Consider the following 15075-nt stretch of genomic DNA (forward strand, 5'->3'; position numbering starts at 1 on the left):
CCTAGGGCCCCAGGGGAAGGAGGCGAGCAGGTACCCAGGAAGGCAGAGCCTGAGGGGACTCCTGGTTCCAGCTGTATCTGAAGCCAGCCCCACCCTGGCCTTCCAGCCACAAGGCTCAAAACAGCTCTGCTCCAGGTGGAGGAAGTCTCTGTGGGGGGCAGCCTTCTCTCGGGCCCACCTGGACATGAGGTCCTCTTTCTGCACCTCCAGGGGCTGGGAGGCAGAGGCCTGGAACAGCCGGTCTTGGTTCTGCAGCCGCAGTAGGGAGAAGGACTGTCTCAGCCGGTCCTTCCTCTGGGTGGCCGTGTCCTTTTGGAAGTGCGAGGTGGGAGGCCAACTGTGGGGCTGCGCCGGGGACTCTGCTCCCGGCAGACCGCCCAGGGCAGGAACCCAGGGGCCCAAACTCCAAGCGGCTCCCTGGGGGACACCGTCGGCAGGTGCGGAAACCCCAGTGTCTGTCTTTACCATCGGGGAGACCGAGGCCCGGGGCGGGGCAGGGTGGAGGGCTGGCCGAACTGGGGGTCCTGGTCCCTGTGCCCTGCCCCCAGCCTCACTGCCCTGCCAGCAGGCTGCAGGTCCTGCCCCTCCTCCTGCGCTTGCTATGACAGCACGGGTGCTCAAGATCAGGCCCCAGAGGCCGTGGGGAGTCGCGGGGCTCTCTGCGTCCCCAGGGCAGCAGCAGGCAGGCCCTGGGCTGTGACTGCCCAGCTCTGTTGGACACCCTTTCCCGGCAGGAGCCCGGCGGTGGCTGCCTCTCCAGACCTGAACTTGCTAGGATTCACAGGCCCCTTTGAGGTTCATCTGTTCCCCCTCCATTGTAAGGGCAAGCCCCCTGCTAACCAGTGCAGAGGGGCCTGGCCCACCCTCCCGGGACCACCGTCTGGGGATCCACCTCGCCTAGCGATGCTTTCAAGAGGGGAGGGAGGAGCCTTGCCAAGAAAAAGTGTTAACCTCTTGAAACAGTTCCACACACACAAGGCTGCAGAAAAGTCTGCCCAGGGCTCCTGACCCCCCGGCCCCCCAGCCTCAAGGCCGGTGGGGTCTGTTCCCAAGCCTTTGTGCAGCGGCCTGGTGTACAGTGGGCGGCACCCCCGTCTCCCGCCCCAGGCTCCCTCTCCCTCACCCCGCCATGTACCGATTTGGCCTCAGCTTCTTTGGTCAGGGCCTGTAAGGCTTCCTGGTGGATCAGCTCGCTGGGCAGCACGGGCCGGAAGGCCACCCGGACCAGGCACCTCTGTGAGGAGAGAGGCCGGAGGGCAGAGGGGCCCCTGTGGGTGCCCCCAGCACCCCGCTGCCGCCACCGCCAGGATCCCCTGGTCACGCTCTTGGACATCCTGGGGTGATACCCCATCTCTGCTTTGGGGTCTCAGCTTAGACGAGCCCTTCTGGAAGGTCCTTCCTGACCTCTGCCCCTGGAAGTTGGGGTGGCTGCAGACATGATCACCAAGCCCGTCTCACCACGCGGGGGGGTGGTCCTGAGATGGACCATCCCACTGCCCACGGGTCACGAGTGAGAAGGGGACGTTTGTGTTCAGACACTGAGACTTGGGGGTGAGACCCTGCACCCTCACCTGTCCCCCTTTCTGAAGCACGTCCACCTTGCAGTCCACCCCCTGGGACGGCCCCGGGTCCCAGAGGGGGTTCACTCACCACGGCCTGCCCCGTGCTCAGAGCAGCAAGGGAGCAGGGTGGGTAACGGCTGCAGTAACCCCCTTGGAGAGGGGAACCATGACTTAAGCTGAATTTGCTCAGTTTGCTAAAATGCATTTCAATAATCACTGAGACACTGCCAGGGTCCAGGGCCTGCATGTGCCCCTTCCCACTGAGTCCCCTCACAGTGGCTGTCACCCCTGACTCTTGAAGGTAAGGAATTCAGCTCAGGGAGTCTCTGCCTCCAGGCCCGGGCTCTTTCTGCTTTATCAGCAAAAGCAGTGGTGGGGAAACCTTTCGCCAGTCAGCCGGTGGGCAGGCACCCTGTGCTCCTGGTGACCAGGCGCTGTGTGGCCTCTGTGCCCATCTGCTGTGAGATCCAAGGGCTGCACACCCTCCCTCCAGCCAGGGGCCCGTGGGGTCAGCTGCCCGTGGGTGCCCCGCCTCTGGGGCCAAGTTGGGCTGGCGGAGGGCACCGTGGCCTGCTTGGGTCTGATAAGAATCCAGGTTGATCTCCACGTCTGCTGTCTGGTTGAATCGCTGCGGTCCAGGGAGAGTAGAGACCGGCCCCCTGGGCTGGCCCCGCCCCGGCCCACCCGTGGGGCCCACACCCACCTTTCCTGGCCACACGGTGCCCACCGAGGGTGAGATGGTGATGGGGGAGTCTGGGGGCAGCAGGAACTCGAAAGATGTGGGCCCCACAGGGGATGCGTCCTCCAAGCCGATGCGGGGTACCGAGGGCGTCGGCGAGTTCATGCTCAGGCGGGAGTTGATGACGTACAGGGTGGCCACCGACGTGTCGTACAAGGAGGTGGCCGCAAACTTGACCTGGTAGTGGGACAGCTCCAGGAGCGGGTGGACACCCACAGCCCGGCACGTCAGCTTGAAGCACCTGGAAGTGACAGCGTGGGCAGCTCAGCTCAAAATTTTAGTAAATTTTGAAAATACTTTGTGCACCTGTGCACATTTTAATAAGATAGTTAAAATTTTAATCACAAGTTTAAACATTTGCAAAGCAGGTAATTTCTGCTTAATATTTAATTTCCTTAAATATTCACCGACATTTAAAAAATAAAACTGATAGGGGATTTCCCTGGTGGTCCAGTGGTTAAGACTCTGCGCTCCCAATGCAGGGGGCCTGGGTTTGATCCCTGGTCAGGGAACTAGATCCCACATGTTGCAACTAAAGATCCTGCATGCCGCAACTAAGACCCGACACAGCCAAATAAATAAATATCTTAAAAACCTGATAACTTACTCTTTAAATATAAACGTGGGAATCTATATACCATAGTGAATTGATTCTTTTTTTTTTTTTTTTGGCTGTGTGGGGTCTTTGTTGCCGCACACGGCTTTCTCTACTCTCGGCTAGCGGGAGCTACTCTTCGTTGTGCTGTGCAGGCTTCTCATTGTGGTGGCTTCTCTTATTGCGGAGCAAGGGCTCTAGGCGCACAGGCTTCAGTAGTTGTGGCTCGTGGACTCTAGAGCAGGCTCAGTAGTTGTGGTGCACGGGCTTAGTTACTCCGCGGCATGTGGGATCTTCCAGGACCAGGGCTCGAACCCATGTCCCCTGCATTGGCAGGCGGATTCCCAACCACTGCGCCACCAGGGAAACCCCGTGAATTGATTCTTGCCACCATCCGGTTTTAAGAAAAAAGAACAGATATTTGGGATTTTAACCAGTGGAAAATTTACAGTCCATGTTGCTTTGAACTCCTATTTCCATTGCACTCCTGCCATTGGATTTTATCCTAATTACATGTTTTAATGCTTTATGAGGTGATGTCAATGGCCCTGTCACACTTGTCCATAACAAAAATGTGTGCATAGGTTGAAATATTTCAATGTATATTTTTGTGTCCTGTGACCACAGGCTCTAAATGTTAAAAAAATTCCTTCTGGGTGGAGATGTCATTGAGGTTATTGTTACAAGTTAATCAGTTGAAATAGCACAAATGTATGGAATGTGATAATCATTACATATAAAAAGTAAGAGCTGCTTGGAGTCACTTCAGGAAGGTGATGGAGCTGTTTCCCGGCTGGTTCAAGGGCCTGTGAGGGACGCGGCCTGTGGCCTTGCTCCGTTGACCTGGGAACTTGGGCCCACCCAAGTCCCCTCCAGCCCCTTCCTTTCCATTCTTGTGACCGTGCGTCTTCCGATGTCCCTCTGAGGAGCCCCCCGTGGCTCTCTCAGGTCCTGCTCCACTTTGCTGCAGGGAAGGACCATCAGGTCCCATTACCCAGGCCCAGGCAGATGCTGTGACCTGCAGGCAGCGGGTTCACCCAGGACACCCAGTGCCACGTTTGCTGAGAAAACGCTTTTATCTCCGTGCACGCTATACATGTTTCTCTCCCTCTCAAAAACCACCGAGGTGAGATGAGCCCATCGGCGTGTGGGGAATGTTCTCCTGACCTCAGAGGCAGACATGCAACATGCCTGGCCTCCCTGCCTAGCTACGTGCGAGCCTCCAGATTCTTTTATCTGGTCACACAGGCAGCTGGTGCCCGTCACAGGGGCCAGGCCAAGGGTACAATCAGCCCTGCTCTGGGGGTGTGCCTGACCTCCGGAATGTTATCACCATCACCATCACCACCATCACCATCACCACCATCATCACCATCACGATCGTTACCATCACCATCATCATCGCCACCACCATCATCATCACCGTCATCACCACCTCCATCTCCATCATTATCACCGTCATCGCCGTCAGCAGCAGCAGCAGTGCTGGGCTGAGGGCAGCAAGATTTCCCATCTTCTCCTGTTCTCTCTGGAAAATTTGTGTCAAATTGGCATCATTTTTTCTTTAAATGTTTGGAAGAACTCATCAGTGAAGCCATCTGCATCTTTCATTTTGGGAAGCTTTTAAACTTAAAAAAATTTTTTTGCATTTAAAAATATATTTATTGGGCCCCACAGGGCCCCTTGGCTTCATCGGAAGCTCGGGAATCTCTCTCCATGCCAGCCTCCTTCAGGAGAGCGGAGGGTTGGAGGATATCTCTGAGTCCAGATTGCCACGGACTCCCTGCCACAGGGCTGTGCCTGACTCGGCTGCGGAACTCCGAGGCTGCGGTGGAGAACGGGGGAGAGGCTGACCTAGCAGCTGCCGAGGCTTCTTTTGCCTCAAGGACACCTTCTCTTCTCTTGCCCGTGCCGGCCTGGACTTCCACTCCGAGAAAACACTAAATATTGGAGGACCAGAAAGAGGGCGTACGGAAGTCGCGACACACCCGTCAGCACCTACGAGCCTGGAGACTGTTGGGTCCCCAGCAGCTTTATCAGGTAAATTAGAAGGCTACCTCACTAACAGGTGCAGAAATCTCAAGGTATTTTCGGGAACTTGGAAAGGGAGGAATTCACCTAGATCTGATCAGATGCCCCACGACCTACAACCAGGGCATTATATACATACTGGAAAAGACATAATTTAAAGGACTATCTCCAAACTGGATGGAAGGACCCTTATCAGATTACAAAAGGTTTACATCAAGATAATGATGATGCAGAGATTCCAGCCATTTCTCAGAACAGATCCTGCCAAAACAACAGCAGAAGTCACCCTGGGGCCCTTGATTAGACGGGGCGAGAGCTCCATGACCCCAGCTATGTAGGGTCTACGAGCCCCTTGACAGCCTGAAGAAGCTACAGAAGACAGGCCGTCATCCCTCATCCTCCCAATAAAGATTTCTTGGGGTTCATGTCTCTCGGCGGGGGGGAGGGGGATTGTAAATAGGAGATAGATGGGCCCCTGGGCCGGACAGCTGGTGTTTGTCAAGTGGAGCAAAACTGAAGTTTTGCCCTCAGCCGGACAAGAACGATGCCTGTTTCCCTTCCTCCACTGATGTGGAGAGAATGAACTAGCAGTGGGGAATTAGTTTGCAGCAAAAATAGAAATGAAGTTTTCCCTCTCCTGAGAACAAGGAAAACAAAGGGAACAGCGATCAGGCTAGAGCAGAGACATAACCTGGCCTGAGAGAGTTCATCACTCCTTTTTTTTTTAACTGTTACTAACCTGTAGTGTCTGTAGCTAGATGTGTACTTCACAAGCTAACCTATTACTCTCTAACACTGTGTGAAGTACATCCTGCACTCCCTTGTAGCAAACCACCCCTTGTAGAATTTGCATTTCAGAAAAAAAGTCGCAGGCCAATAACCCAGAGACAAAAAGACCCAATTACGGGGACTGCCTGATGCCAGGTGTGACTGTTTTGCGAAGGAGGGGGGACACTGTTCTTGAGGCGCTAGCCTGCTGTGTCTTCCCTTCTGCCTGGCAGAAAAATAAAGCCTTCCTAGGGAAAAAAAAAAAAAAAAGAAAAAGAAAAAATATATTTATTTATTTATTGCCCATTTTTGTTTCCTTTTCTGTCACGTTTAAAAAAATTTTGGGGGGGCTTCCCTGGTGGCGCAGTGGTTGAGAGTCCGCCTGCCGATGCAGGGGACGTGGGTTCGTGCCCCGGTCCGGGAAGATCCCACATGCCGCGGAGTGGCTGGGCCCCTGAGCCATGGCCGCTGAGCCTGCGCGTCCGGAGCCTGTGCTCCGCAACGGGAGAGGCCACAACAGTGAGAGGCTGGCGTACCGCAAAAAAAAAAAAAAATTGCCTAAATATTTATTTATTTATTTATCTATCTCCTCTGGGCTCCGCACGCCCTGCTTTAATCCCTGAGGTCTCACAGTTCGAGCTTTCCTAGCCTCCCCAAGACGGCTCCTGGCTGAGTTTTTGGCAGTTTCAATTTATACGTAGACAGTTCTTGAAGAAACACTAAACGCACATTCAATCAGCAAACATCTACGGAGCTTCTACCATAGGTCCTGGGCACTGAGGTTATCTCACAATCCCCTCTTTTCCTGGGGTTTGTTTTCCAGAGGCTGACAGCGTTGTGAACAAGCCCAGAAGGGTCCCAGCCCACGGACGGGTCACTAAGTCTGAGGGGAGGGGCGGGCAGTGGGACGCAGCAGGCTGGCAGAGTCTGGTGCCTGGTTTCTTCCACGGGTTCTAACTCTGCACTTTGCTCCCAAAGATCACGACCGTGAACCCTTTCCTGCTTTCCCTCAGGTGCGTCAGATCCTGGGCCCGCCTGTCCCGCCATGGCCACGTGCCCGGCTGGAGGAGGGCGTCAGCCCGACCTTACCCGGGGCTGCCCAGGCCGCCAGCCAGGACCAGACAACAGCTCGGGCTGGAATGGGGGTGGGGACTGGAGAGGAAGGGAGGGAGAGGGGCAGGAGGGTTGGTTCCACGGGGGCGGGATGCCCACCACATTCCAGACCAGAGGCGGATGATCCCAAGTAGCAAGAGCCGGCCCTTGGGCCAGACCCCCTCCACGTCCAGCCCATTTCTCCCTCCCCAGCACCTTCTTAGCCCCAGTTCTCAGGGTAGACACGGAGGCCAGGGAGGTCCAGAGACTGGCCCATCACACGGTGCATGAGGGCAAGCGGGGCTCGTGCCCAGGGGATGCTCTGCACACTCACACACGCCCACAGGTGCACTCACACATGTGCACAGCACACATGCCTGCAAGGCAGCCTGGATCCCAGGCGTACGGACCTGGGTCTAAGCTTCCTGAGGCCGGCACTGTTGCCCAGCCTGGACGGCCAGGGGCGGTTCCTCCCAAGCTGGCTGCCAGGGCCCTCCATGCGCCCCCCTCCTGCCAAGCTCACCGGTTAATCTCTGACTTGCAGACGAGCTCGAAGTTGTACTCCTTGGCCTTGGTGGGCTGAAAGATTACGTCGAGTTGCAGAGTTTCCAGCGGCAGGATTGTCCCGAACCCATCGTTGGGCTGGATGTCCACAAACTGGCAAACGGAAGACCATGGATGCCAAAGCGAAAACTCAGTGACCTGCCGGGGAGGGCCGCAGGGAGCCGGCACGGACATGCGTGTGGCCAGGGTGCAGCAGTGTGTGAGCGAGTGTGGACACGTGTGTGGCTACATGCATGTAAGATGCATGTAAGTGTGCTACATGGGTGTGAGCCCCTGTGTATGTGATCATGTGTGCAGGTGTGCGTGCATGTCTGTGTGTGTCTGCCTGCATGTGAGCACGTGTGGATATGAGTGTGTGTATGCAGGCACATGTACACACGTGTGTGTCTGTGACTGTGTCCACATATATGTGAACGGGCAGCGGGGGCCCCGGAGGAGTGAGGACAGCCAGGCCTGGGCCTCGTCTTGGCCGCCCTGCAGGGCCAGGCAGGCAAGAGTCCCGGAAAGAAGGGTGGGGAGAGGACTCTGGATCCTGAGGGTGCAGCGGGCGGACAGAGGGCAAGAGAGGCAGCGTGAGGTGGGGATGGGGCCGCGGGCATGAGGAGAGGGATGGCCAGAGAGGCGCCCCGGCCGAGGTGCCTGGAGGTGAGTGTGGAGTCCGGGAGTGGCTCAGGCGCCTGGACCCTGGGCAGCAGCCCATGCCCCAAACCTCCCGCTCTGACCACACGAGGCACCTTGGGGAGCCCGACGAAGCCAAACTCCTGGGGCAGGAGGGAGTGGTTGCAGAGGCTGACTTGGGTCCTGATGGCCTCGTAGATGGTGCAGTAGCCGAAGTCCACCCCTGAGGGGCTGAGCTCCAGGTCCGAGGTGGTGACTATGGCGTGGACAGTAAACCCCACGGGTTTGATCTGAAGTGCGGAGGGCAAGCGCATCCGGTCACCGAGGTCAGTTTACACAAGTGTTTCCAAAAATGAGAACAGCACCATCCCGGCTGTGAGCTGATGGCCGACGGTGCACCTTTCAGGGACACAACCCCTTCCCTTTTGGCCCCTGGCTTGGGACGGGCAGCACGGGCGGGCGGGTGCAGGAGTGCGTGTGTGCACACACGTGTGCACCTGTGCGTCTACGTGTGCGGTGCACTGTGTGCTCACATGTGGCGTGTGTACGGAGGATGTGCGCACTCCTGGGCACCTGGATCTGAGTGTGGGGCGGACTGTACGCGTGTGTGTTTGGGTGCCCTGGGGACAGCCCTGCCGGCCCTGGACAGCACTCGGGGCCTCTCTCCGATCCACAAAGACCCTCCCTCCGTCTCCCCCGTGCCCTCTGCTCCCCAAGGGCGCCCGCGCTCCCAGAAGTGCCCCACACAGACCTGGTCAGCCACCCGGATAGTCATCGGGGCCTCCAGGACTCTGCTTTCCTTGTCAAAATACTCCCCGGCATCTTCTGGGAGGGAGCGTCTGAAAGAGACAGGAGGCACTTGAATGTTCTTTTCTTCTTTATATTTGCGAAATGACAAAATGCTGAACTATGAGTGTGTTTTGAAGTCAGACGAGAGCTAGAAATTACATAAAAGGTAAGAAACACAGGAGCCACGATGTGGGCGTCGAGCCAGCTTCCGGCTCTCATCTAGAGTCTCCCCCACCCCCGGGTGGAGGGACCCCGCTGCGCCACGCACCTGGGCAGGAACTTGAGCCGCACCGAGTAGGACGACAGGGCCTGGATGCAGCCGGTCTTGGGCAGGAGCTCCAGGTGGCCCTGCAGCCCCTTGCACACCTCGAAGTTCAGGGTCAGGGCCGCCTTTGACCTGCAGCGCCCGAGGGCCGGGCGGGCGACGCCGCGTTTGGTCCCTGCGGGTCGGCCTGTACCCACCCCCCAGGGCCCAGGGCACACCCTCCCAGATGCCCCCCACCCCCTACTGTCAGAGAGTCTTCAGAGCCCTGCTCGCCAAGGGCAGGTTTTCCTGAAGTGACATCTGCTGAGGAATCCTTACAAATAAAAACATCGCAACTGAAAGGCACCCAGTCGGTTCTCAGAAACCTAGTGTTTTCTGGGAAGACCCTCGCCGGGCAGGTGCTGGCTGCAGGGACCTGGAGGGTGGGCGCCGGCCCTCCCAGAGTTTTGCCCTCCCCGTCCAGGCGTGGGCACGTGCCAGCACGAGCCCTGCAGGACGCTTGGGAGGTCCCCAGACGGCCAGGCCTTGGCCAGTGACCGCAGTTTCCCCAATTTTTGTCCCTGTTTTCAACTCAGGGCCAGCCAGAGAAGCCAGATGTGCCCCCAACCAGCCACGTGGGGCGCCCCATCCTAGCCACCCCAGGCCACAGCCCCCATCGGTGCGCTGCCCCTCCCCTCCTTCCTTCCAGTCTCCAGGAAGAAAGGTGATGGGCAAGCTGCCCCAGGCCTTCCTGGGCTGCCCGGGAACCCTGGGCCATGGTCCAGAGCCTCCCAGGCCTTCCAGCCCCTTCTTAACTGCCTGAGGCGATTGTTGCCCGCCTCGTGGCTGCTGGGGCCTCACCCTGAGGGCTAAGCCCCTCTGCAGGGAGAGCCCACAGCCAGACAGGGACCCCCGGGAGATCCACGGGCTCCTGGGTGCTCCTGGCCGAGGAGGAGTAAAAGGGGGCCCCTTTGACCTCTGACCCCCAGTGTCACCAAGCCCCTCCCCTCAGTGACCTCTGGCCCCAGTGTCACCCAGCACTGGGTGTCCCCTGCCATGGAATGTGCCCAGACTGGCCCTCCCGCCCTCAGCAGGCAGCAGCCCCGCCCAGGTTCCCGTGCTGGCTGGGCTCCTCCTTGAGCAGCTGTTAATGTGACCAGGGTCATTGCCAACGAGCTCCTTTGCTACACCTGTGTCCGTAAACCCGGTAAATTAAACAAGTGAATAATGCTGAATTCTAAAATTACTCAACAGGGACTTCCCTGGTGGTCCAGTGGTTAAGACTTCGCCTTCCAGTGCAAGGGGTGCGGGTTTGATCCCTGGTCGGGGAGCTAGGATCCCACGTGCCTCGCGGCCAAAAAACCCAAACATTAAACAGAAGCAATATTGTAACAAATTCAATAAAGACTTTAAAAATGGTCCACGTTAAAAAAAAGTCTTTAAAAAAATATAATAAAATCACTCAACAAATGTTGGACGTCGAGCCTGTGGCTTGGGGAGGGGCTGAGAAAGCACAACTCCCCCCACCCCCCGGCTCCCCGTCACCACCCTGCCCAGGAGTGGACACGCTCTGTGTCCCGAGGTAAACTGACCAGAGCCCTGCAAAACCTAGTTTCCTGAACAAATCCACCTGAGTCCTGTCCCGAGTTCCCAGCTCCCCGGTGAGAACAGGCCCCCTGACGTTTGCAGTGCTGAGGCCCAGGGACCCAGCAGCTGGCGCACGTGCCAGTCCGTTTCCACCCAGGCTGCCCATCGCCCCCCCACCCCGCCCCCAGGCTGGAAGCGGGGCCCCGTGTGTCAGCAGCCTGCCAGGTACGCAGGTGTGTTTGGTTAATGAAAACCGATTAAGCTCTAACTGTAGAGTTTGCCTGCTTTTCTCCATGTAATTGAATTTCACTAAAAATTAAAAAGAGTGTAAAAAAGAAATGACAACTGTGGTGTCCGGACGCCCTTGCAGAACACTGCGAGTGAAACACGCTTCTTGTCTCGGGGCTCCGTCCATGGTCCTTCAGAGGACATGCCTCCTTCCCTGTCTGTGTCTGAGAGGGGCCTGGCCTGGCCATGTTGGGGGCAAGCTCCCCAGAGACGCAGGGGTGACAACACTGACTTACTCTCACGGTTCTGGAGGTCAGAACCGGACACAGTCTCCCGGGGCGGAAGCCCAGCTGCGGTCAGGGCTGGTCCCCTGAGAGGCTCCGTGGGGAATCGTTTCCTGGCTTTTCCAGCTTCTGGAGGCACCGTGTCCCTTGGCTCGTGGCCCCTGTCCCATCTTCAAGGCCAGCAGCCTAGCATCTGCCAACCTCTGTCTGACTCTGGCCCTCCAGCCTCCCTCCTGTGACAGCCTTGGGATTCCAGTGGGCCCTCGGGGTAACCCCAGGTGACCCCCACCCCGAGGTCCGTGACCTCACCCCCGCCGAGGGCTCACCGTGTGTGGATGAGGATGGAGTCCTGATACAGCCGGTCGTACATGCAGATCTTCAGGTCTACGTTGGGCTTTGGCACCCAGACTGGCACATCGATAGCAACACCGACGACTTTGAAATATAACTGAATTTGAACATGAAAATCCGACAGCACGTATTTCCATCAGCAGAGCAGGCGGTGACCGTGAGTACTGACGCAGAGCTCAGCGGCAGTGTTTTGTGACTCTTACAAAAACTGGAAGGTTAATAATTAAACTGGCCACGTTTTGGAGATCTATGGCACTTTTTGTATCATATAATTTAAACAATCCTTTTTATTTTCAAAATTTTTAAACATAAAAAGATAGAATGGTACGATGGATTGTCATGTACCCACCACGCAGATTCATAAATATCAACATTTTTAGCTGTTTAAAAAAACCCGGCTTCCCTGGTGGTTCAGTGGTTAAGAATCCGCCTGCCAATGCACGGGACACGGGTTCGAGCCCTGGTCCGGGAAGATCCCACATGCCGCGGAGCAACTAAGCCCGTGTGCCACAACTACTGAGCCTGCGCTCTAGGGTCTGCGAGCCACAACTACTGAGCCTGTGTGCCACAACTACTGAAGCCCTCACGCCTAGAGCCTGTGCTCCGCAACAAGAGAAGCCACCACAAGGAGAAGCCCGCGCACCGCAATGAAGAGTAGCCCCTGCTCGCCGCAACTAGAGGAAGCCGCGTGCAGCAACGAAGACTCAATACGGCCAAAAATAAAACAAACAAATAAATAAGTAAATTTATCGAAAAAAACCAACAGCCGTTTTACTGCAGACTCATGCATCACACAGGCAGTACACGCAGCTGATACAAACGGAAGCTCAGGGCTCGCGAAGGGCCCAGGAGGCACGTGCTTCTCCCCACCTCGGACCCTGGTGTCGGCTTCCTGCAGTCAGACCAGGATGTCCTGCAGAGAGAGCCTGTGCACAGCAGCCCCCCTCAGGCAGGAACAGTGACCACCAGCCCACACAACTGGGTGGAGGGCTTCCCTTTCTACCACCGCAGGACCGTGACCTTAGAACACACCAGCGCCGGATCTGAGGCCACAGGGTCACTGAAACATACAACCCATTTCCAGGGCCAGAGACAAGATGGACAGAATAAAAAGAAAGCACGTCCAGAGAAATGGAGCAGCTGGGAGACTCAGGAGGGGATTTGAGGAGAAGCACGGCCACCTCACTCAAAGGCAGTGGTGACAGCAGGTGAACGCTGATCCACCAAGGGGGGCGGTGGGGGGCTGCCGCCGAGAGGCGCTGAGGCCCGGAGCAGCGTCCTGACTGCACGGCCAGGCAGGTCACAAAGAGGCTGGTCCCGCCGGCACCTGAATCAGGGCCAGGCGAGCAGGCGGACACATGCGGTGACACGTGACACACGAGGCCGGGGGACAGGCGTCCGTGAAGCAGATGGGGTGGTCGGCACAGGAAGGCCCCGTCTACGGAGGAGCCAGCCAGGGAGGGTAAGAAAGGCACAGACACGGAAACGAAGGGCCAGTCTGCGCTGGGGCCATCCTCACGCAGAGACCGTGGGCAGCGTCCTCACACCCCTGGACGGGAGGGGTTCACAGGCCGGCAGAACCCAGCACCTGTCACGAGGGACCCATCTCAGGAAACCAGGCGGGCAGAGTGGGAATCCAGATCCCATTCACCCCTGGAGGCCGGGAGCCGCCCCAGGGGCTGCGTGTGTACCATCCCCAGGTGAGGAGGTGGGGTAGGAGAGTGGTCAGGGTGTTCACTGCCCCGGCTTGTCTGGCAGGGCCCCCGTGGGCTGGAGTATCCTTGACCTGAGGTCACAGCCCCAGCCAGGCCATCCTCTCCAAGTGCTCAGTTACCCAGGTCTGGTGCCTGTTCCTTCCTGACACCACAGCAGGGGCTCTGTGGGGACCTATGGGGCTACCGCGGGGAACTGTGGGACTCCATGGTTACTGTGGACGTGTGGGAACAGTGTATTATGGTACATTGTGGGGGATTGTAGGGTATGGCCTATTCCTTGGGGTTTCCGTTACAAATAAATAAATATTGTGTCTCAAATCCCTGGCCCCTGACAGACTCATTCCTATATGGGAAACACACCAGAGCAGAGACTCCTGATGGCAAGGGGAGGGGAGAGTGTGGTGAGCACAGGATCATCAAATGGTCACACCTGGACATGGCCACCTGCCTGGAATCGTGGACCACGGTGTTGGGTCAGAACTCCTGAAGCAGTGGGGGCAGAGTCGGAGGAGATGCTAATAATTGTAATGACAGTTAAGTGAAGCCGAGACATTGAGGGCCGAGAAAGAGGGTGAATAAAAGGGACCCAAAATCATGTTTTACTTTGGTCATAAGGAAGTGGTGGTGGAGTGAACTGCTGGGGTACCATCCGTCTTGGAGGATCGTCCTCTTGCACTTAAGAAATAGAAAGTCAGGGCTTCCCTGCTGGCACAGGGGTTAAGAATTTGCCTGCCTGCAGGGGACATGGGTTTGAGCCCTGGTCCGGGAAGATCCCACATGCCATGGATCAACTAAGCCCGTGTGCCACAACTACTGAGCCTGCGCTCTAGAGCCCGCGAGCCACAGCTACTGAGCCTGTGTGCCACAACTGCTGAAGCCTGCATGCCTAGAGCCTGTGCTCCGCAACAAGAGAAGCCACTGCAATGAGAAGCCCACGCACCACAATGAAGAGTAGCCCCCGCTTGCCACAACTAGAGAAAGCCCACGCATAGCAACAAAGACCCAGTGCAGCCACAAAAAAAAGAGAAGAAATTTATAAAAAAAAAAAAAAAAGAAATAGAAAGTCATGTGGGATTTAAGGGCTGGGAAAGGGGAGGGGACTGTTCATTGAATGAAAGTAGAATTTCCAAATAACAGGGAAAAAAGGAATAAGTAGCAACTTGACCAAACCAATGAAAACAAGAAAACTGAAAGTGAGGAAACCATATGATACAATGAATAGTAGACAGAACTAACGGAAGTAGTAAAACAAGGTGTGAACACCATGCTGCAAACGCGCTGGATTCTCCCCCTGACGGCAGCAACAGTAGTCTGGGTCCACAGACAAAACCTGGCTCCTTAAAAGACACACGAAGCCATTACAAAAGGATAAATATTGGCCGGGGGCGGGGGAGGACAAAGGGACATGAGGTGAAGGTGAAGCAGAGGAAAGCAGGAGTGGCCCTGTCGTTATTGTGGGATCAGCTGGATATAGAGGTGCCATGAGCAGCAGGATGAAGGGGGATGTTTGGTTCTGGTGAAGGGCACAATTCACGATAAGAAAACAACTATAAACCCTCATGCATGAAACAATAAAGCAGCTGAACAGAGCCCTCTTGCACTGTTGGTGGGAATGTAAATTGGTACAGCCACTATGGAGAACAGTATGGAGGTTCCTTAAAAAAATAAAAATAGAACTACCATACGACCCAGCAATCCCACTACTGGGCATATACCCTGAGAAAACCATAATTCAAAAAGAGTCATGTGCCAAAATGTTCATTGCAGCTCTATTTACAATAGCCAGGAGATGGAAGCAACCTAAGTGTCCATCATCGGATGAATGGATAAAGAAGATGTGGCACATATATACAATGGAATATTACTCAGCCATAAAAGGAAATGAAATTGAGCTATTTGTAATGAGGT

General features: G+C 56.2%; 1 protein-coding gene across 1 annotated transcript in view; it reads right to left on the reverse strand.

Annotated features, from left to right (window-relative positions):
- CFAP74 (cilia and flagella associated protein 74) overlaps positions 1-15075 on the reverse strand; it is a 56448-nt gene that overhangs the window by 4188 nt on the left and 37185 nt on the right. Inside the window, exons 20-27 of the mRNA XM_065892100.1 lie at positions 11428-11549; positions 9027-9155; positions 8721-8808; positions 8086-8259; positions 7311-7444; positions 2266-2542; positions 1136-1234; positions 179-345 (exon numbers count right to left, since the gene is read on the reverse strand). Of these exons, the coding sequence (XP_065748172.1) occupies positions 179-345; positions 1136-1234; positions 2266-2542; positions 7311-7444; positions 8086-8259; positions 8721-8808; positions 9027-9155; positions 11428-11549 (1190 nt within the window). The remainder of the gene's footprint in view (positions 1-178; positions 346-1135; positions 1235-2265; positions 2543-7310; positions 7445-8085; positions 8260-8720; positions 8809-9026; positions 9156-11427; positions 11550-15075) is intronic.

This window comes from Phocoena phocoena, chromosome 1 (genome assembly GCF_963924675.1).
Source record: "Phocoena phocoena chromosome 1, mPhoPho1.1, whole genome shotgun sequence".
Taxonomy (NCBI): domain Eukaryota; kingdom Metazoa; phylum Chordata; class Mammalia; order Artiodactyla; family Phocoenidae; genus Phocoena; species Phocoena phocoena.